The 25,988-nt window shown below is 38.2% G+C and overlaps 1 protein-coding gene across 1 annotated transcript in view; it reads right to left on the bottom strand.

Moving 5' to 3' along the window:
• Nucleotides 1-25,988, bottom strand: part of LOC126263744 (lysosomal acid glucosylceramidase-like) — a 229,193-nt gene that overhangs the window by 97,600 nt on the left and 105,605 nt on the right. Inside the window, exons 6-7 of the mRNA XM_049960927.1 lie at nt 15,458-15,618; nt 13,238-13,475 (exon numbers count right to left, since the gene is read on the bottom strand). Coding sequence (XP_049816884.1) covers nt 13,238-13,475; nt 15,458-15,618 — 399 coding nt within the window. The remainder of the gene's footprint in view (nt 1-13,237; nt 13,476-15,457; nt 15,619-25,988) is intronic.

Genomic DNA, 25,988 nt, shown 5'->3' with positions numbered 1-25,988 from the left:
TGCAAAATTTCCTGCACCTAAGACTAAGAAACAACTTAAATCATTCTATTGAATTTGTGGATGCTACTGGAAGTTTGTCAGCAATCAAGTTTTAAATGCATCATGTTTGAACAACTTGTTGAAGAAGAACACCATTTGGGTGTTGGACAGGGGTTCTCAGGAAGCATTCAACAACATCAAGAAACAGATGTGCAACAGTAAAATGTTACACAGACCTGATCTTACAGAGCCATTTTGCATTATAACCGACAGCAGTGACTATGGACTGGGATCTCATTTGTTCCAAGAAAAAATTGTAGATGGTGTGATGGAGCATAGATCAATAGCTTTTGCCAATAGAACTTTGCAAAAACATGAGAAGTCATATAATGTCACCGAAAAAGGATTGTTAGCAGTCTATTGGGCTTTTACCAACTTCAAGAATTACTTATCAGGATATCAAGTAGTAGTATACACAGACCATAAGGCTTTGATCTATATATAAGAGTGTACTCTGCAGGATAACCAGGTGGGCACTATTCCTCCAGCAGTTCAACTATACAGTAAAGTATATAAAAAGTGAAGAAAATCCAATTGCTGGTGCTCTATCAAGATTGTCAATGGGGGGGAGAAGGTGAGAATAACAATAATGAATGTGAAAAGGAATTTCGGATTATGTATCTAAAAGGGGTGAAAGATGAGAATGAAATCAGGAAAATTTGTAATGACATCCGTAGATGTCAGAACCATGATTCCAACTAGAAGTTAGTTAAAAGTTATCTGGGTAAGAGAGAATATGAGGAAGTAGAGCTGTATTACAAAGTGCACAAGGGTATACTTTTCAGAAGATACAGTGCAGGCAGTGATACTTGGAGACTGTGTTGGCCAGAGCAGTATATCGAAATATTGATAAAGTATGTACATGAGAGTTTCGGACATAGTGGGACACTGAAATGTATCCAAAAGATCCAAGAAAGTGTATATATTTTTACAATATTGCCAGTAGAGTGAGAAAGCAATTATCTACATGTGACAGATGCCAGAGGGTAAAAGTTAGTAATCAAACCTGCAAAGGACATATGCAAAACATCTTGCCAAAAGAACAACTACAACTTGTAGCAGTTGATCTTCATGGATCACTGCCTAAGGCTAAAGGAGGATTTTGTTACATATTTGTCATGGTAGATCATTTTTCAAAATTCATTAAACTATATCCATTGAAGAAAGCAACAAGTATGAACATCATTTTGAAAATTAGAAGAGACTTTTTCACAAAGGTAGGAAAACCAAAGAGCATACATTCTGACAACGGAGCACAATTTACTTCCAAACTTTGGAAAACATTTATTGAGAATGAAAACATAAACTGTATTCAGACGTCTGCTTATCACCCGCCAGGCAATCTGGCTGAACGTTACATGAGAGAAATAGGGAGATTATTCACAACTTATTGCAACAAAAATTGTTGGATAGAGTATGTAGACAGCTTTGAAGATATACTGAACAGCTTACAACATTCGTCTACTGGGTTCTCCCCATATGAAATAATGTATTATGAGAAACCACCAAATGTGATCAACAACCAGCTTATAAGGCTATGAGTTCACAGGAAACAGAAGAAATAGTCAGGAAAGTAATGGAACAACAGGGGAAACTGAGAAAAAACAAACATGATAAGAAGTTGAAACCTACAAATTTTAAAATTTTTAATCTGGTCCTGGTGGTTATAAGTAATGAATTAAAGAAATTCTTTGACATCTATGTTGGTCCATTCAAAATTCAGTCTATACCACACCCAAATGCCTACAGGTTAGTGTATCCAAAGTCTGGAAGGTTATTTGGTCTATGTAACATAACTGAACTGAAACCCTATAAGCAAGTGTCAAACACCAAGAAAAAATGAGATGAAGGAACTGCCCTCAGGAGGACACATCTTTGTGTCAAGTGCGTAGACAGCACTAGGTCTCTGAGCTATGTAGCATTCTATTTTTCTTCTTTTCGTTTTTGGATGCTACATCTTTTACTCATCTATAAAACTGTAATGAAGTTAGTTATCTCTTACTGAAAAAAATTCTATCCATTCTTGGTAGTGTAAGTTTTCTGTACATAATATGACTATTATGTGACATTATTTGAGCAATAATTTGAAAATGTAAGTTGTGTACTAAATTTGACTTTCTTACAGTAGTGATTGACCAATAATTTATAATTATTTTGTAACTCTAAAGATGTGTAAATAATGATTCTTTAAGCATTTCAGACAATAGTTACTATTATAACAGAAACATAAGTGAAATGGATATTTTAAAACTAGTTCATGAGAAATGAGTTGTGTAAAACATAGTGAGAAAGTTATGACAGCTTTGTAGAGATGAGGATGAGAATAGGTTAAAGTGTGTACTATGTATATAATAAGTATGGTAAGTGTTGTTAAGAAACTACTTTCTGGCTATCACACTCTGTGGACAATCTGTATTAGTAAGTAATGTTTACATTTCCTGTGCATGATATTAGCTTTATGAAACTGTGATGATGTGAGGGGGTAATTGGTGGGACAATATATAGTCCTGGGAGTAAAAGACAATTTTCTAGATCCATATGTGTGTGTACTGTACCATGTATAATATTTATTGATAAGTTAGTGTTAGCATTTTCATGACATTATAGAATTTGGGGGTATATAAGATAATGGAGACTATTGTAGTTATATTCTGTAGAGCATGTATTTGATTTGTGGGAAGGGATAGCATTAAGTAGTTCAAAGGTGGTTCGATGAGAATTACAGGCATGGTCATGATTTTATGAATTTGCTAATGAGATGAACAAATGGACAACTGTAAAGATGTACATGTGTTACTAAATGGGCAAGTTGCACTGTGCCAAAAGATATTTTGTGAAAAGTTTGTTATTACAAAATAGTGTAATGGCGAGCAGTCTCTGAGCTTGTTTGATATGATAAAGAGTTAAATGAGATCTGAGGGGGGGGGGGGATAAAGAGTTAAATGAGATCTGTGAGGAGGGGGGGGGGATCAAATATATTGTATAGTGGAATATACTGAAATATTAATCAAAAAGAAAGGATACATATAATTCATTTTTGGTTCATTGACTTTAATCTGTATATAGCTAAATCTTTATAGTTTAGAGATGTCTAATTTTGTGTGATTTTGTTTGTAAATATTCTAGTAGTATAGGATAATATGTGAATGCTGTTGATATATTCATACCTGATGTGACCTTAATTGTAACCTACATTAGTACTTTTGAGAAATGAGTTCATCCCTGTTCCTACCTAGAGAACTGTATCCAAGATCCTTACCTCACCCGAAAGTGAAAATTAAAAAACCTGTGAAACTAATAAGGGACTGTCCTATTGCAGCGTAGAGATTGCCAGAAAAAGAGTGGTTGCAGACGCAAGATGGACAGCGCAAAAGGACTGATGATTGTGAGCTGCCATTCGTTAAAAAGTGCAATGTGAACCAGTGACTGGAGTGACAGCTAAGAAAAGAAAACTTAGATTTTTATCAAAGGCCGGCCGGAGTGGCCAAGTGGTTCTAGGCGCTTCAGTCTGGAACCACGCTACCGCTACGGTCGCAAGTTCGAAACCTGCCTTGGGCATGGATGTGTGTGATGTCCTTAGGTTAGTTAGGTTTAAGTAGTTCTAAGTTCTAGGGGACTGATGACCTCCGATGTTAAGTCCCATAGTGCTCAGAGCCATTTGAACCATTTTTTTTCAAAGTTGTGTTTATGTATTAAGCAGCCATTCATACAAGTAATACTTGTAAGAGAGGTTGCTGGAAAGGGGGGGGGGGGGGTATAACGATACAGTCTTCCCCAAAATTCATATGAAATGTCTCATTCCACCTTCTTTTTTTTATATGCATCCAGATAGTTATCTGACAATTCACTGCTTCCTAAGGCCTTATATGTATGTATTTTTATGTATCATTATATTCTATTTGATAAAAAAACTTGATATTCATTGCGAAGGGGTATGGAATGTTCTAGAGGAACACATATTCTCATCATTATCAAGAGATTGTTGTCATTAACAAAATTACGTACAAATGCTGGATTGAATGTATAATAAAAAATTGAAGGGATAAATATTTGGCAGAAAATATTAAAATGCTGTGGAAGTTTTGGCATAGGTGGCCGGTGCCTCTAATTACCATAATTACACACAAAGAACTTCATTATCTTGAGAAATGGCTTGAAAGTTATTAGCAAGTGATGTATTTTCATTTGTTATTTATTTTTATGTCTTCCTTTGCAATTAATAGTCCTTGTAATTACATTTCTAATTAACTCTCGAATTGTTTACATGCCAAAATTTTTCAATTTCAGAATTTGAGGCTATATTTGTAACTTTCTCGTATGCAGTTGGATAAAAACAAGATTTGTAATACCATTATATGTTAGTAACCAAATCCAAACTGTAATTAATTATGTAACTAAAATAATGAGAGACATTATTGCAATTAAAGTTCAGAATGATTTTCTGATGGAAAACTAAAGATATTACTAGAAAAGATTGTTATTCAAATATTGTACACTCCTGGAAATGGAAAAAAGAACACATTGACACCGGTGTGTCAGACCCACCATACTTGCTCCGGACACTGCGAGAGGGCTGTACAAGCAATGATCATACGCACGGCACAGCGGACACACCAGGAACCGCGGTGTTGGCCGTCGAATGGCGCTAGCTGCGCAGCATTTGTGCACCGCCGCCGTCAGTGTCAGCCAGTTTGCCGTGGCATACGGAGCTCCATCGCAGTCTTTAACACTGGTAGCATGCTGCGACAGCGTGGACGTGAACCGTATGTGCAGTTGACGGACTTTGAGCGAGGGCGTATAGTGGGCATGCGGGAGGCCGGGTGGACGTACCGCCGAATTGCTCAACACGTGGGGCGTGAGGTCTCCACAGTACATCGATGTTGTTGCCAGTGGTCGGCGGAAGGTGCACGTGCCCGTCGACCTTGGACCGGACCGCAGCGACGCACGGATGCACGCCAAGACCATAGGATCCTACGCAGTGCCGTAGGGGACCGCACCGCCACTTCCCAGCAAATTAGGGACACTGTTGCTCCTGGGGTATCGGCGAGGACCATTCGCAACCATCTCCATGAAGCTGGGCTACGGTCCCGCACACCGTTAGGCCGTCTTCCGCTCACGCCCCAACATCGTGCAGCCCGCCTCCAGTGGTGTCGCGACAGGCGTGAATGGAGGGACGAATGGAGACGTGTCGTCTTCAGCGATGAGAGTCGCTTCTGCCTTGGTGCCAATGATGGTCGTATGCGTGTTTGGCGCCGTGCAGGTGAGCGCCACAATCAGGACTGCATACGACCGAGGCACACAGGGCCAACACCTGGCATCATGGTGTGGGGAGCGATCTCCTACACTGGTCGTACACCACTGGTGATCATCGAGGGGACACTGAATAGTGCACAGTACATCCAAACCGTCATCAAACCCATCGTTCTACCATTCCTAGACCGGCAAGGGAACTTGCTGTTCCAACAGGACAATGCACGTCCGCATGTATCCCGTGCCACCCAACGTGCTCTAGAAGGTGTAAGTCAACTACCCTGGCCAGCAAGATCTCCGGATCTGTCCCCCATTGAGCATGTTTGGGACTGGATGAAGCGTCGTCTCACGCAGTCTGCACGTCCAGCACGAACGCTGGTCCAGCTGAGGCGCCAGGTGGAAATGGCATGGCAAGCCGTTCCACAGGACTACATCCAGCATCTCTACGATCGTCTCCATGGGAGAATAGCAGCCTGCATTGCTGCAAAAGGTGGATATACACTGTACTAGTGCCGACATTGTGCATGCTCTGTTGCCTGTGTCTATGTGCCTGTGGTTCTGTCAGTGTGATCATGTGATGTATCTGACCCCAGGAATGTGTCAATAAAGTTTCCCCTTCCTGGGACAATGAATTCAAGGTGTTCTTATTTCAATTTCCAGGAGTGTATTTTATACCTTATTTGGCTGTAACATCAGTTTCTTTATGTTTTGTAAATTTTAATTGTAACATTTAAATTATACAAAATTAATAATGGAATATTTTGTGAGCGACTGTTAAAATTCTATATAAGGGAAATCAGCGAGCTTGTGAGTCAGTCAGTTCTCATTGTTGAGACTGCTTGAGAGTCTGTTTGTAAAAGAGATCAGTGATGTCTGTGAAGTGCTTTGTTTAAATGTGTCAATAATGCAGTTCTGTTGTCAATAAATAATAAGAAGTTGCAAATTTATTTTCTTTTATCATAATGAACACCAGGAAAAGGTTAAGTAATTTTAAGTAATGATTAAGAAGAATGTAGCATCATTACACAGTTCCAGTACAACATCTGAGGTGGTAGATGTCTAGCTTTGTGGTTCCCTCATCATCATCAATCAAGCCATGTATCTGAACCCAGAAAATATGCAGAACACCACCCAGTGTGTTGGGTCCGATATTGGATCCACAGCCTTCTTTTCACCAGTGGCAAGAGGTAAGTGCAAGCCACCACTGCTTTCTATCTTTCTGCTGCTGGATCTGGGAAGGCTTTTCTACCATCATGAGCATCCAGAACTGCACCACAGTCTTCACACCAGGTCATACCTATCTCTTCCTTCCCACACCAGCCAGGACAGTTTTCGACCTATGGGCCAATTCAAGGGGAGAAGAATCTAGTACTCCCACTGAATGTACCATTAGAGCACTCGATATAATTAAATATATGTCCAGCAATATCACTAAGCAAGATGCAAAAGGATACAAATGCTGGCATCAGGTTTCATGGAAAAACAAGTAAGGTCTACCCCAGGCTGCCACAACCTCATTTTGGTTCCTCTGAAAGGGCACGGCCGAATTCCTTCTCCATCCTTCCCTAATCCGATGAGACCGATGACCTCGCTGTCTGGTCTCCTTCCCCGAAACCAACCAACCAACCAACCACAACCTCATTTATCAAAACCAGCTAATGCTTACAGCAATATTTTTTTGGTGCATCTACTAATGATGAGGCTTTGCTTTATGGTTTTCTCCCAGACTGTGATTTTGACTTCGTTTTTACCTAGTGTAAGCTTTTTGCTAATGAAGGACTGCTTTCACTTGTGGTTGATGGTTGGTGTTTTCAGTAAATTAAATGATGGCACATGGGTGACCAAAAGCATAGTTTGCATCAAAGTACTCCCCAGTTGAACCAACAAACTGTGTTCTCCAGCACTGACACGCACATTATTCAACAAACTTTTAAACTACTGCATTGACCACCAGGTATTCACCTACTGAAGCCTTTTGTTTTGTGTATTTACAGAAGAATCAGAAACTGTTATTTTCTGTGACTTAAATTTATATGAATTGTGCTTAATAAAATCTGTATTGTGGAAGAAGCAGATTTACAAATTATATGGTCTTGACCATATAAGAAACAAAGCTAAACAAACTACTAACCATTCAAGCTTTCAGTCAAAAGGCCTTCTTCATAAACCGAAAGCATGCGCGCGCGCACACACACACACACACACACACACACACACACACACACACACACACACAAGCACAGCTCACTACATGTATGACAAGACCACCGTCTCTAGCCACTATGGCCTGACTCAGTAAGCCATGTTTGTGTGATTTGTGCTTGTGTGAATGTGTGTGTGTGCCTTCTATTTCTGAAGAAGGCCATTTGGATGAAAGCTTAAATGTTCAGTAGTCTTTTCATTGTTCCTGTCTGTGACTCAGTGGTTCCCCTATGTGGTCAGAAGAAATCTATCTCTTTGATAATATTGTTATTATTCAAGAAATAAAGATACACATTTTTTAAAGACAAACTGCTATCAAGGCACAAAAAATTCATAAGGCAAACTCTTAACCTTAGGAGGCAAGAATAACAGCTTTGCTGAAACCAGGGAAACCAGCAGACCAACCGCTAAGCTACAGACCAATAGCACTTCTTAGCTGTACATATAAACTTCTCGAACGACTTGTCCATAATCGAATTAGCGGTATTATTATGGAGAACTTACCTATAGAACAGGCAGGCTTCAGACCTGGCCGTAGTTGCTGTGACCAAGTTCTGGCATTAACATCCTACATAGAGGCTGGCTTTCAACAGAAATTGAAAACAAGTGCTGTATTTCTAGACTTAACAACTGCATATGATACTGTTTGGAGAGGTGGAATAATTTACAAACTCTTAAGAGTGATTCCTTGCCAGATTTTAACATCCTTAATACATAATATGCTGAGTAACAGAACCTTCCAGGTCACCCTAAATGGAAAGACAAGCAAAACAAAACTTATTAACAACGGGCTTCCGCAGGGCTCCGTATTGGCCCCTCTTCTGTTTAACCTCTATATAGCAGATCTCCCAAACACAAAGTCAAGAAAATTTTGCTATGCGGATGACATAGCACTGGCTACCAGAGACAATTATCTCTTCAATGCAGAGGAAGTCCTTAACAATGACGTCGAAATACTATACAATTATTTCAAGAAATGGAGACTCAAGCCAAACCCTAACAAAACTGAAGTATCTACATTCCATCTTAATAACAAAATGGCAAATGAAATTATTAACATAAAACTCGGAAACACCAATCTCAAACATAATAAGTTTCCAAAGTACTTAGGTATAACATTGGATTGCACTCTTTCTTACCGAAAACATCTGGAGAACACCACTGCAAAAATTGGAACACGGAATAACATCATTCAAAAACTTAGCGGTACTACTTGGGGAGCTAACGCAAAAACATTACGCACCTCATCTATTGCCTTAAGTGTTCTCTGTGGCTGAGTACTGCGCTCCAGTCTGGATTAATAGCTGTCACACCAAGCTTATTGACAGGCAATTAAATAACACAATGAGATTGATTTCTGGAACTGTTAAATCAATGCCCACGTACTGGTTACCGGTGCTATGTAATATCCTGCCCCCGGACCTGCGTAGAAAAGCGGCCCTACTGCACGAATTCAGAAAGATTGAGACAAAACCGGAACTACCAATTAAAGAAGAATTCTCACAACTGCGACACACTCGATTGAAATCAAGAAAGCCACCCATATGCACAGCTGAGCAGCTTCAAAATAATAACTATGACCACATGAAACAATGGAGACTAGATTGGAACCAAAAGACAAATGACCAACTACAGACCTGGTTTGAGAGCCATAACTGCAACATCTCTGGAATGGAACTAACACGGAAAACATGGTCCGCATTAAATCGAATACGTACTGGACATGGCAGGTCTGCGGATTCACTACACAAATGGGGAAGAGCGATGTCACCAGAATGCGACTGCGGTGCCCCTAGACAGACGATCCAACACATCCATGGTGAATGCTCCTTGCGAGCATATGCAGGGAACTGGTCCAACTTCCTGGAGGCATCCCCATCGGCGCTAGAATGGATCTCAAACCTCGATATAACCTTTTAACTGACCAATATACACGTAAATTATATCCATGATTGTTATAAGATTTTAATGTCTAACACTTGATGTATTAATGCTGCATGTATAGCCATACGCTAAATAAATAAAATAAAAAGCTTAGGAAACAAATGAACAACAACGCAATGTGGCATTTTGCTATCGTAGGTAAGGCATTCTGGAAACAAATCAGTATTTTATTTTATTTATTTTTATTTCATCTACATATTTAAAAGATCTGAGAAAAATTCTTCATGTCATAGTGTAATTTGCAACCCCTTCTTCAGTTATGACTGTGATATATATAATTCCATTTTGTAGCGGGAAAGATTGTCAGTTATAAAGGTCATAACTGAATAAATGTATTGTAAAGTGGTGGTCAGCACCCCTCTTTTTAATACGAGTACAGAAGGAGGTTCTTGTAGGCACTTCACACTTAATTCTGAAAACCTTTTCCCATATGGGAAACACATTTTTATGCTAGTGTGTCACCCTAAAAGGCCTCTGTGGATGGAATTAATCAAAATAGGCAGACTTTGATATACTGATATCCAAAGTATTGAGAATTATCCAAATGGTACACACTGCTGAATGCAGTTGTTTCAATATTTAGAGGATGTGATGTTTCCATCTATCCTTGTTATTTAAGCTTACCAGACAAAAAATTAATCACTTCAAGGAGACATCATTTTAATACCATATAACACCATCTCTAGCCTTGACAATGGACAGAATTCAGTGAGGAGCAGAGTCCATAACTTTCTTCAGGTATGCTATATCCAGCTGAAGCAACTTATTTGAAGATCACATCCTCTAGAGTTACCAAATTATGTGAATGTTGTTGCTACGTTACACCCACTGCTCCAAACACCACCCCATGTTTTCTAAGGAAGTAGGTAATTTAGTGGGACAACCAAGATAGAATAGTGTGTTTGATTGTTTGTCAAGCAAGGAAAATGTATGTGCAAGGAAAATGTGTGTGCACCTCTGTGCACACAGTTATAGACATTTAGAAAGGTGGGAGTGTGTATGCAGCACACACAACATATAATTGTAGAATAAAGGACAATACTTGCTTTACAAAAATGTTGAAGAAAACATGTTAGTTTATTTTCATGGTAACATGAATGACTGGGTCAAGTTAAGGGATGAATATCTATCCTAAAATATCAAATATCACAGAAGCACCTTCATCATCAACTACACCCCAAACACATCATAGACAAAATGCCTCATTTGGTTGTTGGTGCACTCAACACCTTTCAGCATTTAAAAAGGTTAAATAGCAACTTTTTGGACCCCATCACATGCCTCAAGTCAGCTACTCTCCAGTTTCTGTGTTGTTTGGACCACTGAAGATATACGGCTTTATACGGCTCAGAGATAAATGGTTTTTTGCAGGGCAACTGACATCACATGTCTATTTCAAGCAGTTTCTTTGTGATTTTTATTTGGAAACTGGTTGAGTTGGATGTGAATTCAGTGAACAGCAGCATTTCCTGTGACGTTTTATACCAACTGTCGTTGATAAAACATTACACTTGTGTATGTCCCAGTAAGGTTAGAATCTTTTTACAACCACCATTCTTATGTAATTTTGCATAACTGCAATTGGTACACTATTCCTGGTAGACCAATGGAGAGTGCACTATACACTGACAAAGCAGTTAACTTCATTCACAGTGTGCTGGTTCCCTTACACATACCACTTCACTGCCATGACTGCAGTGGAGGGTCATATGGTAACATGGTACAGTATGCTCTTTTAAGATGTGGCTAATATTTTGACCAGGGAATTTATATGGACACCTCGGAATTTTGACCAATACTCTCTCCATATATACTGACCTTCTGGTGCAGTAAGAATCTCCTGTTGGCTTTTATGCTCAGCATAGCATTGGATGTAGTTGGTTTTGCTGTGGAGTATTGTTAGCAAATTTACTGTGAACCTATTCAGAATATCTGCAAACATCTGGCTGGCATTAGTCTGTAGACCAGTGAGCAATTTGTTAATAGTCACAGTGGCCATGTTATTTGAAAATATTCTGAAGTAAGTTGCTTGCTTTGTTGGAGGACAAATGTAGATTCACACACACACACACATTGCCTTTGTGTTAAGATTTTAGCCAGTTACTCACTTGTCCTCTGATTCCATTTCTCAAGGAATGTCATGTGACTGGCAAAGTCAAAGACTTTTGAAAGAAATATGTGAAACAGAAATGTCTTCTTGTGTGAGTATTCCAAAACATTATTTGTCACTTTAAATATGACTTTAAATGCAGAAGTAGGTTTCTGAATTCAATACTGGTTTTTACAAACAATGTGGAAGCTGTCAAGATACTTCACAGTTCTGGCAGACAGTCATTTTTCCAAGACTTTAGATAATGTTGTCAAAAGAGAGATGGAATGATATGTAACTTCTGCACCATTGGATTTTTTTGTAAACGAACTTCATAGCTGCATTTCTCTTCAACTTAAACATTATACATTACACTGACAAAACATAGTCTTATTCTATGGCAAAGACTGTGAAGAACTGGATTCTTCTGCAGCTAACAGGGTATTAAAAATAAATAGGCTACATATTTCCAAGATGTGGGACTAAAAGTCAATGTAAGCAAATCACTGCTTCTAACATTTGCAACTGGCAACTCATATTACTCAAGTGTAAATGATGTATGTGGTGTAATTACAGCTGAAGTGGACAACTGTAAATTCCTTGATGTCCATGGTGATCGAAATCCCTGATGGATAAGCCATACTACATTGAGTGTAGTAAAGCCAGTCAGAAATTGTACATTAAAAATCATGAAAATTATGTATTTGGGATAATCTATCCCTGTCTTAATTACTAAATTGAAGTATGGGTGTATGCTGCAGACACACAACTTAACAGAGTACTGCTACTACAAAAAAGGGAGATAAATTTATTGATGGATTCCACATAAGAGAATCTCATCATGAAGATCTCATACAGCACAGATACTTCACAGTCTGTTCCTTGTGCCTCTATGAATTAAGTACTTTTTGGCCTGTTAGCAAAATGAAGTAATAAAATGTAATATACATGTCAAAAACACCAACTGCAATTACAATTCTCCTTCAGACAAAGAAAAAAAGTAAAAATTAGACCAGAGTCCATACATCAGTGACTGATATGGCACAATAAGCTGCCACAGTCTCTGGAAACAGGAAACCATTGCCTCTTCACGTCAAACATCCTTTTTTTAAAAAAAAAATGGTAAATTCATTCAAAGACTTATAAAATAACACAAATTAAGTATATTTACAACATAATATAACTGGACAGATAAAACATGTACTAAGTAAGTGGTGGCAGGAAGACACAGACATGCAAGGGTTATGGAAATTCACAAGCTTTCAGAACCAGTGGCTTCTTCTTTTGGCCGAAGGGTTGAAGAGGAAGAAAGGGAGCTGAAGAAAGAGGTCTGGTGAGGTTCGGGAAATGGGGAGGGTTTGGAAAAGTCATCCAGAACCCCAGGTCAGGCACGACTTACAAGATAGGATGAGAAGGAAATAAGACATAAAATATTTTAAGGTTTTTATGAATAAAAATGCAATTTTATAAAAATGTAAATATGGTAGGAAGATCGTTGGTTTTATAAAAATTAGGACTGCTTCTGGTTGTAAATTAATTATACTTGTGATGCTAATATTTGTAAATATTGTAATGATTTTGATATGTACTATTGATTCTTGTAATGAATAGTGCATGTAATACTAAAACACATGTATATGACATACACAATATATTATACTCATGACTCCAAGTAAAATTTGTAAATATATAAATTTTATTGCAGGTATATACCTTGTCTACCACCCAAGGCACATAGGGACGTTGATCATCAAGAACAAGAATCTTAACATTGCTGTGTTGGGAAGCACGCAGTGAAGGACCCAAATTTTCAACAGTCCACTTTCTTAGCCCTTGTGGTGTCCATCCAAGTGAGTTAATCTCTACTACAATAACTATACCATTTGCTGGTTCGTTTCCCGTAGACACTGCCCAAAACTCAATACCATTTTCTTTGTAGGCATCAAAGAATCTGAAATGTTGGGAAATCATAATGAAGCAAGTGACTAAAATTTATTAGAGCATCTAATTTACAAATGAAAATATGATATGCAGAAAAATGAATGTAACAAAAATTATATTTCACAGTATGATACTATGATGAACAAAGAAATACATGAAAAGTGAAATTTACCTCTGTAATGATGTTAGGTCTAATATAATCAAACAATTGAAACTCCAGGTAGGTAAACAATGTAGGAGAACACAAATTGCTACTTACCATAAAGAAGACCCGTCAAGTTTCAGACAGGCACAATTAAAAGATACTTTCATTAAGCTTTTGGCCAATGCCTTCATCAGTAAAAGAGAGACACACACTATTCATACACACAAGCAAGCACACCTCATGAACACAGAACCACCAACTCAAGCATCTTGGGCCGGAATGCAACTATCACGTGGGATGCAAGCAGAAATCTGGAGGTGGCAGGAAAGGTAGAGGAATCATAGTGTATGGGTGGGATCCCTATTCATCACTGTTGATACCACCGCCCTATACACAAACATCCCTCATGGCCATGGTCTTACCGCTATTGAACACTACCTTTCATAACATCCTTCAGACTCCAAACCCACTACCTCATTTCTTATATACCTTACGTATTTTATCCTAATCCACAGCTACTTCTCATATGAAAGGAAGGTATACAAACAAATCCACAGAGCAGCCATGGACTCCCGCATTGCACCCTCCTATACCAACCTTTTTATGGGCCACCTTCCTAGCTTTCCAAAACATGAAACTGCCAATCTGGTTCAGGTTCATTGATGATATCTTCATGCTCTGGACTCAGGGCCAAGACATCCTGTCTTCGTTCCTTCACAACTTCAGCACCTTCTCTCCCATTCGGTTCGTGTGGTCCTTGTCAACCCAGCATGCCACCTTCCTATGTGTTGACCTCCTCCTCTCTGATGGCTCCATCCACACCTCTGTCCACATTAAACCCACAAACCACCAACAGTACCTGCATGTTGACAGCGGTCATTCCTTTCACACCAAAAAATCTCTCCCATACAGCCTGGCCATCTGGGGAAGGTGTGTCTACAGTGTGAAAAACACCCTTGCTCAGTATGCTGAGGTTATCACCAAAGCTTTCATAGACAGGCACTATCCCCCAGACCTAGTCTGCAAACAGATCTCCCATGCCATTTCCCCCCACACCCCCAATCCCCCCACCAGCCCCAAGAACCAGCCACAAAGGAGTGGCCCCTTCATTAACCAGTACTATTCCAGACTGGAACAACTGAACCACATCCTTCACCAGAGCTTGAGTTAGCTATCATCATGCCCTGAAATGAGGGTCATCCTACTCAAGATACTTCCCACCCCTCCTGAAGTGGTGTACCATCATTCACTCAACCTCCACAACATCCTAGTCCATCCCTGTGCCACTCTCAACCCCAATCGCTTGCCACAAGGATCATAGCCCTGTGGAAGACCCAGGTGCAAAACCTGCCCAATCCACCCACCCAGCACTTTCTATTCCAGTCCTGTATTGGGTTAATTGTACAGCATTACTTGTAGCCTGACAAGGCAGAAACAGATTTTATGAATTTTACAATAGTTAGTAATTAATTAGATTCTAACAACCTCCTCTCCTCGGCAATGTATTTGATGACTCAATCCACATCTTGGAAGGTTCTACCTGAAGCTATGTTTTATGGAACATGATTCATGAATTAATAGTTGTACGAGTACATTAAATTACATATGAACAAGACTCCTCTTTCCATAGTTAAGGTAAGAAGTTTCACATATTACTTAAACACTGCAAATGAATGTTAACAAATGATCTATTTAGTACTAACTGATTGTTTCCTTAATATCTGTGTTTCCTTTTTTACTGTTTTACTATTCCAATGCATTTTTTCATGTTATCAGTTGTATTAGGCCCAAGTTTCTCTTTAGCTACAAACAAAAATTTTATGATTATTAAATTGAAAGATACTGACTTTATATGGTAATCAGCCCATGCCTGGTAGTACTGGTCCAGGAGAAGAGAGGTACCCATGAAATCATGGTTTGTTTTCATCCATATGGGTGGACTCCATGCTGCTGCTTTCAACTTCAGGGTTTGGTTCCTTAGATTCTGGGCCCATTTAATCAAAGGCATCTGTGAAAGACAACATTATGTAAATCAAGTCAAATGTGATCAATTTATCATAGTATTATTCTACGAAAGAGTCATTTATTTGTCTCTGAATACAATAATACCATGCAGATCTGTACAAATTTTGTATATTAAAATACCTCTGGTTTTAATAAAACTTGTCAACAAATGACTCAACATTTCTCAATATTATCCAACTGTTGCAACTTTGTTGTTAGTCACTTTGTTGTCATAAGAATGAAAGGAGACTATGCAATAATAAGTGGGTTATGAATATGAGTGCAGTGTCAGTTCAGGAAGAGCATATGAACTCATTGTAAAAGCTCTCTTAAGAGACATGATACTTAACACATGTTACTCCTTAGCTTTTTGCCACAGCCAAAGCAGTTGAAATTAAAGGCTATCAAGAGATAAGGTGACAAACAGTAAAGGCCGTCAAAAGCTAAAGCTAACAACTATTAACACTTATAAAATGTTTAACCTTGAGTTATAATTCTACAGCTAACCCTTTCAGAACTGAATTTTTTTCTGTAAGATGGAACACTTTGTAATGTTCTAATGCCTCTTACATGAACTTTTTAATGATTTTAGAAGCATAGTGCAGTTAAATGTGAACTCTTTTACACACACAATATATATAAAATTCACCATGTTTTTAGTTAAAAATAAAATATATCAGGAATTTTGTTCATAATGTTTCACAATCTTTGGCTGATCAATAGTAACATATTTATTTTGTTTCCTGCACCAGCATTCAACTGTGTCAGTTTCATACAATAAAAATTTTAACCTAGGACACATACATTGTTGTAAACCTTCTTTACCACTGTTATGTCATCTCTGCTGCAAATTTGTTCTAAAAATCCTCTTTCCTTCTTCAGTGCCTCTCATCTAGAATTAGGAAAGAATTGGAAAATGGGTGACTCTGACAGTTCCAGCAGCATAAATGTTTTCTTGTTTCATTGCTAAGAAAAGCTTGTATGAAAAAAAGAATGAACAAAACGTCTCATTTTTTACTTTCACTCTCTGGCCTAACTGTAAAACTACTGTTGGTCCTTAACACTTAAATTCCTTCAACAAACATTCCTGAGATTCAGTTGGAGCTCCCTGCAAAAGAATAGCCGGCCGGAGTGGCCAAGCAGTTCTAGGGGCTACAGTCTGGAACCACACGACCACTCCGGTCGCAGGTTCGAATCCTGCCTCGGGCGTGGATGTGTGTGATGTCTTAGGTTAGTTAGGTTTAAGTAGTTCTACATTCTAGGGGACTGATGACCTCAGAAGTTAGGCCCCATTGTGCTCAAAGCCATTTGAACCATTTGCTAAAGAATAAAATTATAAGCTTGTTCATTATTACCATATGGCATGTACAATTTGATACCTCATAGAATTGTCCTGTCTTCGCATACTGTTTTACATCAATGTGAAAGGGAAACTGTCTGAGTTGATTGCAGAAAACTTAAGGGGGGACACTGTCACAAGTGGTAAAATACCAGTGGTCACAGGTGTCAGAGGGATGCCTTTTTTAGGATAGGGAAGGGGGAAAGAAAACGAGTTTTAAGAGAGATCGGCAGACACACTCAGTTTGAGAAAACAGATGAACAGGAGTCAGATTTTAGCATTCAGCCTCAATTTAAGCAATGTTTAACAGAAATTAATCAGAAACTGCCAGTTCATCTTCGCCAAAGCAGTTATAATCCCATTAGGATGCAGTATCAGTTATCTTTATTACACTAGAATATTCCGGGACTCAGAAATAAAGTTGATGAACTACTCATTTGTATTGATGAAATGAATTCATCTAACCAAATTGACACAATCTGCCTCTCTGAAAATCAAGTGACTACTGATATAGATATGTTAGACATTTCAGGGTTTAAGCTAGCTTCCTACTCCTGCAGAGTAGATATGGATGGAGGAGGAGTTGCCACATTTATTAAAAACTGTCATAAATTCAAGAACATTGACATTAATAAATTCTGTTTAGAGCAGCATCTAGAAGCATGTGCAACAGAAGTAGAGTTCCATAACAGATCCTAAATAATAGTAACTATTTACCGAGCACCTGCAGGAAATTATAATCTATTCATAAATCATCTAGAAGCTCTTTTGGGTTATTTAACAGGAAGAAACAAAGAAATTTTAAGTGCCGGTGACTTTAATACAGATTTTCTAATGCAATCTTCCAGTAAACATTTACTGCAGTTAGTAATGTTGTCTTTCAATCTAACACACTGTAAATTTTCCAACTAGGATCACTAAATCCTCAAGGACAGCCATTGATAACATTTTTATAGACAAATCAAAGGAACAAAATCATATCATAAAACCTGTAATAAATGGACTATCAGATCATGACATGCAGCTCCTTGTTTTAGATGTAAATTCTAAGCAGATTATCAAGACTGCTAAATCTGAGTACAGGAGAGTAGTCAATCAACCAAAAATTGAGTGTTTTAGAAAACTGCTCAAAGATATGAACTGGAAAGATGTTTATAGTGCTCATGACATGAATGAAAAATATAACTCATTCATGAACAATGTCAGTACCATGTTTGAAAACTGTTTTCCTCTAAAAGTTACTCAAATTAAACAGAAGTCTATAATAAAACCATGGATTACACAAGGAATAAAGATTTCCTGTAAGACAAAAAGGAAAATGTCAACCAAGAATAGCTCCAATGCTGATGATTTAGCTAAATACAAGGAATACTGTAAAATATTAAAAAAAGTAATTCAGACATCTAAACAAATGCACTACAAGAAGAAGATAGCAATGTCAGGGAATAAAAGAAAAACAATATGGGATATAGTGAAAGAGGAGACTGGTAGAACCAGAAAGGGACAGGAGCAAATAGCATTAAGGGTAGATGACACATTAGTAACCGATGGGCACAGTGTGGCAAATCTATTTAACAAGTACTTTATACCCGTTACTGATAGAATGGGATTGTCAGGATCAGTAAATAATGCCCTTGAATATCTGAAACTAGCCTTTACAAATAGCTTCAGGTATATGAATATGTCACTCACTTCACCAAAAGAAAGAACTTCCATAACAAAATCCTTAAAAATAAAGCATTCTAGTGGTTACGATGAAATATCAACGAAGTTAATTAAGGCATTTTCTTGTGAGTTTAGTACAATTCTAAGTTACTTGTGTAACCAGTCAATTATAACTGGGACATTTCCTGACTGGCTAAAATATGCAGATGTTAAGCCTCTATTCAAGAAAGGGGATAAAGAGGTACCATCAAACTACAGACTTATTTCCCTTTTGCCAGCATTCTCAAAAATTTTAGAAACAGTAATGTACAGGCAGCTTCTCAATCATATGAGCACAAATAACATATTATCAAGAACACAGTTTGGATTTCTGAAGGGTCTTGATATCAAGAAGGCTATTTACATCTACAGTGAAAATGTACTTAATTCATTAAATAACAAATTACAAGCAGCAGGTATTTTCTGTGATTTGTCAAAGGCATTTGATTCTGTGAACCACAACATCCCTTTAAATAAATTAGAATTCTATGGTGTCATGTGCAGTGCTGGAAAATGGTTCAAGTCATACCTCGCTAACAGGAAACAAAGGGTGTCAGTGCAAGGGACTAGTGAATTAAGTCATCAGTCATCATCAGAATGGGAAGAAATAACATGTGGTGTCCCACAAGGATCCATCTTAGGGCCATTGCTTTTTCTTGTGTACATTAATGAACTCTCATTGGTTACACTGCCAGAAGCAGAGTTCATTTTGTTTGCATATGACAAGTATTGCAACAAACAGTATGTCGAGTGTAGTTCTAGACAGATCTGCTAATGATATTTTCATGGATATTAGTAAATGGTTTAAAGCCAACTCATTGACATTAAACTTCGAAAAGACTCACTACATGCAGTTCCGAGCCTGTAAGAGGTTTCCACCCAGCATATGCCTAAAGTATGAAGAAGAGCAGATAGAAGATGTTGACAGTCTTAAATTCCTGGGATTACAGCTTGATAATAAATTCAGTTGGGAGGAGCACACCACAGAACTGCAGAAATGCCTTAACAAATCTGTATTTGCAATTTGAGTGTTAGCAGACATAGGCGACATAAAAATGAAAAAGCTTGCATACTTTGCCTACTTTCATTCCATAATTTCATATGGTATAATATCTTGGGGTTACTCTTCAAGTCAAACAAAAGTTTTCAGATTCCAAAAGCGAGTAATACGTATTACCTGTGGAGTAAATTCATGGACATCCTGTAGAAACCTCTTCAAAGAACTGGGTGTACTGACTACTGCCTCTCAGTATATTTACTCCTTAATGAAAATTGTCCTAAATAATATATCTCTTTTTGCAACAAAAAGCTCAGTTCATACATACAATACCAGGAACAAAAATTATCTGCACAAGGACTTAAAAGCACTTACTTTAGTTCAAAAAATGGTCCACTACTCAGGAACACTCATCTTCAATAATCTGCCAGCAAACATAAAAAGTTTAGTTACAAATAAAGATCAGTTTAAAAGGAGCCTGAAAGACTTACTAGTGGCCAACTCCTTCTACTCCATTGACGAATTTTTTAATAGAAACAAATGATGTATTGTATATACTCATATTATTAGTATTGTTATTTCAGCTAAATAAAAAGATGTATTGTATATACAAATACTATTAGTATTGTTATTTCAGCATAAAAAGAATTAAAAAAATTGACTTGTTCCACATCCACGAGGATCTCCTCAGCACAGATCTATAGAACGAAAAACTAATCTAATCTTATCAGATCTGCTCTATGCATGGGATCCGTGTCCCAACAAGTGCTAACTCTTCTTTTACAGGTAACTGTATATATAGGTTACACAGGATAGAGTATATAGGCCAAAGCTTTGTAAAACTTGTCTTTATTGTCAGCTACTGTAGCCATCTTGTTTTCGAGGTGCAAATTTGTTCTCAGTTGGAAAAATATTTCTCTGGATGTGCTATCTGTGGAAGTAGGGTACTAATGCATACTAGAACCTCTACAGAATGATGTATGACATGATTATTCACGAACTGTTTTATTGCATAGAGTAAATTTACAGAGCTTCCATATCATTACAGCATCAAGAATATAATGTTAGTCTCTGCTCTTTCTCCCACAAAGATCCTCCTCCTGGGACATCAGAGAGGCTTTGACCTATTGAAGCTCTTGATGTTCCCACAGTGCCCCCACAGGGGGTGTGGACCTCTGTGGCTTGCGTTCACTGTGAGTAATGGGCAAGTTAATTTTTTCTCATTGAGGCATGTGTCAGATGTGTGCCATAGAATGGTGGTGAGCTCATCTGAGGCCTGTGCCATGTGGAGGAGCTACATTGGAGAATGGCCTACAGGTGATATTGCATCAGCAGTTGATGCAGGCAACTGATGTGGTCATAATGTGATTTGGAGGTGACATCTGGTACAGGTGATAGTAATAGTAGCTCTGTGAGTGGCTGACTGTGTTGCTGGCATCAGGGGTGACGTTGTGGGTGTCGGTATAGTCTGTTCACCTGTGATGGAACTGGGTGGTCCAATGTCTATGGTTCTCCTGTAGAGCCACAAGGGTTTGAGCCTCGCAAATGGCACTGTTATTGGTGCACCACACACTAGTACATTGACAGTTTCTTTGCTACAGGACAGCACTTTTCTAGGCCCCGTGTATGGTGGCTGGCGGCTGGACATTGATGTCATCACATACCGTTATGAACTCATACTGGCAAAGATCCTGACGAACAACGACATGTTTGGTGACAGTGGCAGCGTGTACATGTTCTCAATATATGTACAAATTCAATCCACTAATTTCAGCAGGTCAGTGTGTACTGTGTCAAACATAGGTTGTGTAAAATCAACAGAAAGCAATAGGGTTTTGCTGTACAGGATCTTGGCAAATGACATATGGATGTCAGCTTTGTATGCTGACCGAATGCCCCCAAGGCAGTTCCTCGGACCAGGACCGACTGTGGCACATCATATCACATTGGGGTCACGAATGTGGAAGTAGCGTAGTAAGGCGTACTAGAGCCACTGCTGAATAATGTATGACATGGTTATAAGTTAATCATTTTATTGCACAGAGAAAATTTTCAGAGCCTCCACACTGCTGCAGCATCAAGAATGCACTGCTAGTCTCTCCTTTTTCTTCTCCAAAGATCCTCTCTCTGAGATCTCAGGGAGATTTCAACCTCTCAAAGCTCTCAGAGTTCCTACATATCTAACAGAAGTTGCATTTTCAATGCCATTTCTCAATACATTCGAACTCTCTGAAATTTGACTTCCCATTATCATATGAAGTCCAAACAATGTTTTGAGTTCTACTGATATAGATTTCTTTGAAAATGCTCATCTTCCCATGTTGGAATGTCTCTGGCAGCTCTGGTCCCAGCTGCTCAAGATGGTCATTTGTGCGTGAGGTGTGCTTACTTGTGTGAATGAATGTTGTATGTTTTCTTTTCTGAAGAAGGCTCTGGCAAAATGCTAATGTGTCTTTTCGTTGTGCCTGCCTGCAACTCAACATCTCATCTTTATGGTGAGTAGCAATCTATCTTTTCCTAGTATTATATTTATTCCAACCTTTCGTTTCCATTGTTTAATTTTTATGTGTCAATTTTTTAAATATTTTTTTGGGAACTAAAGGAAATTATCAGAACCACAATTTCAAGCAGTGACCCAAGTAAAGAAAGAGAAGATTTGCAGGTAAAGGGAACCATCAACATTCGATTGATAAATCACATTTCTGGAATTGGTACCCTGGTTAATTACTCTCCTGCAGGGAGTGCCTAATATTCTATCAACCATGATAAGATGGTGATGGAGTGACAACACTAATGGTCTCTGTTCCTTGTTCTAGTCACCAATGAACATTGCAACTCTAGCAATTTACACACAACCATTGATATTTATGCGAATAAAAATTATGCTGACATGGACCATTGTTTCCAGGTGGTTTTGTAATGACACACTAGTGCTTGACTCTTTTTCAACCTCAAATTGCGTACTAACTATAGTGGCACCTCACAACATCTCTATGGAAACTGAATAGATGGTGCAATGTTACAGTTGATCACTGTGGTGTCACTACCAAGAGCAGTGACTGTGATGGAAACACTTCAGAACCTAGCTTATAAGTTGGCAGTGGACAAGTCTGAGTTTGTTGTAAATTGATCTGTGAACTGTGTGGTAAGTGGACTACTGGTTTGGCTCAGGTGCTAATATCACAGACTATGTTTGTCATAGCTGGAACTTTGATTCAAGGGACTGGACATTGCTTTGGAAACAGGTGTAAATTAGCTAGCACTGTTTCTGAGAAGCATTCTGTACATATTTTTCATTGTAGATAATACAATGTGAGTCCCCACTAGTTTGGGTGTAGCTTGCTTTTACAAATGTGATGATGACTGAGGACATATAATGCATGCAAAACAGACTTCAGACATTTTTGTAATTAGCTGAGAATGTGAGTTTTCAAGAGGAAAGCAATTACAAAAGCTTCTAATCCAAAATACTCAGTCAGGAGCTAATACCACCTGTGTTTATAGTCTTTCCATTATTTAAGTCCTAAAATCCTGTACCATATCACATAATGCAAGAATTAGCACATCAATGATACCAGTGGAACTTGAATTGTCTACAGTATTTTCTATATTACAACAACATTTAGCTACAAAGAAACATATTATTGCAGCCACAATAGAATTTTGGCAGTGAAAAAATGACCACAACCAACAGTATGCAGACTGGGCCATCTCCCTACAGGGATTAATTTGGAATTGCATTTTTAATGGTTGTGCAGGCATAACTATGTAAACACTCTAATCAGGGATGTAATAGTGCATCTTATTTCTGTCTTGGAAGTGAGGAACCATGCACTGAGGAAATCAAATCTGTCTCTGACAGAAGTAATGCAAACAACTTAAGCCTGTGAACTACTCGTACAGCCCAGATTTTGTGTATGATGTAAGATGTTGCAGCCAGCTCTCCATTCATGTAGGATGCCACACTATCTCTGGCAGGGCACCCATCTGCTCCATGGCTCAGATGACCTTGTAAACAACCATGCCTGACATTGTTTTACTTGACACACATCCAATGACTCCCTGTCAGTGCACAACATGCCACAGTTGTTGCAAAAAGTGACAGCTGCAAGAGTAATGCAGATACGTCTCAACCTATGAAATTAAATCATCTGAGTGATGAACCTCTGGAAGTACCAATGTCTCATGACACAGTCCCACAAATGTACTTTGATGTGTTCATTAACCAATACCATATGAGGTTACTTTTGAACACTGGTGCTTCTGTGTCCTTGCCATACTAACCTACTAATTTAAGTTTAGGGGTGCAGATGAGACAGATATTTGGACCTGTGGGCATCATCAGGTGCCCTTTCTAGGAAAATTTCCAGTTTTATTCACTTAAAACCAAGTTACTTGGCCAGTAAATTTTCTAGCAGTAGCGACCCTACAGTGACAGTGTTTTTGCAGTAATCTCTTTCCATGTTTAAGAATTTACAGTTCATGAAACAGTACATGAGATGCACTCCAAAGGGCCTTGTTCTCATTAAAGATTCTGTGTGTGAGAAATGCTAAAATTTTCTCTCCTGGATTAGGGAAGATAATTCATTCTTAAATCAATGTGTGCCCAGCACTTCTTCAAAGGTTACCTGGTGCCCTGGACTGTGGAGCAAGCAGAACTAGATAGACTCACTGATAAATATATAATGCCAATTCCCCTAGTCACTTCACTAGTAATAATATACAAACCCAATGCTACCTTAACACTTTATGGCGATTTCAAAGTGATGACAGATGCACTAACTAATATGGAAACTTATCCTCAACCACCCCTGACGGACTCTCTGTAAAATCAGTCCACACACCTCACTTAGTAAAATCAACACTGCAGAGATATACTTTCAAATTCCTTTGGTAACATCATCACATGCTTACCTAGTGCCAGTACTACAAATGGCCCTCTGCCATATTGAGGTTATGGACCAATTACTACATGGTATATAATACCTTAGTGATGTCTTCATTACAAGTGTGACTCCAGAGGACCACCATCACAGTCTTGAGCTTTTGTTCTAGAGATTGGCAAAAAAAGGACTCAAATGCACACTGCACAAAAGTTCTTTCCTGCAACTATCCTTGACTTATTTGGGGTTGAAATCTACTGCAAAGGATGTTCATCAATGAAGCACTATGTTGTTTAATCTTACTGAAGATTTGCGTCACCTTCTTGTGTTTTCTTGATGCAATTGACCTACTGTGCAATGCCATTAATTATACAATTAGACTTTGTCTCCAACTACAGAGAGTAGAGGGCTGTAAGAGAGCTTACATCTACACCAGTTCACTCTGAAATGATGTAATTGCCTTTATAGAGAACTGTTCTGTATTTCATTGTTGTCATATTTAATGTCCACAGCATTAGGTCTTATGACTTATTACTCAGAATCTCATCCAATTGCCTCTGCACAAATAGTGGAGATTATCTACAAGCTAACTATCTAAACAACATTTCTGCATGAAAGTCTTTCATCTGATTGCTGGGAAGAGGAGCAACAACCTGTTACAATGCAGATTTCCCCACTAAGAGGAAGAATGTAATGTAAAATAACTTACTTAACTAATTATAATATTTTTATAACCTTCAAATTTTGATAAATTAATACTGTTGCAGAAATTAATATCTTGTGAAACTTAATTCAGTTTCATTTCTCTACACAGTAAAACGTGTATGTTTTAAGTCAATCATTTCAAGTCTGTGATTTAATTTAATTTCCCTTTCAGTTATATCTTTAGCCTTTTTTATGCTTACTTAGTTAAAGAGTAAAACATTTTCTTCCCACTCATTTTCTTAAGCTACTATATAGCCATCCAACTGCTTTGTAAGCACATTAGATTTTTTGTAGCAGAAGGCAAACCCATAAAAGATTTATTATATTTGATCAAGCTCAATCATCATTTCATTACTTTTGCTCATTGATAATAAGCTTTATGTTGTCTTAAATTGTTGTATACAGTTGCATCAGGTTCTCAAATTTATTGAGACAGACAAGGTTACTTTCTTTATTTACTATATGGAGTTACATGCTAACATTTTAATCTACACCACTCTCCGTGGTCTCAAAAATTAGTTAGCTCCGTGAGAAGCCAAAATATATGGAAATGAGAATTCCAGGAATTTGGAGAATACATCATTAGCCTAACAGTCACATTACAGATTAATTCCTTTACAAGAACTCAGCTTACACATTATCTTACAGGCATATATTGCACAAGTATATTATCATCTTTGTGATAATGAAATGGTGCAGATAATTCCTTCCACAGATTCACCTGACCAAGGACAAGATCACGCATT

The sequence above is a fragment of the Schistocerca nitens genome, chromosome 6 (assembly GCF_023898315.1).
Source record: "Schistocerca nitens isolate TAMUIC-IGC-003100 chromosome 6, iqSchNite1.1, whole genome shotgun sequence".
Taxonomy (NCBI): Eukaryota; Metazoa; Arthropoda; class Insecta; order Orthoptera; family Acrididae; genus Schistocerca; species Schistocerca nitens.
This window is presented reverse-complemented; position numbering and strand designations above follow the sequence as displayed.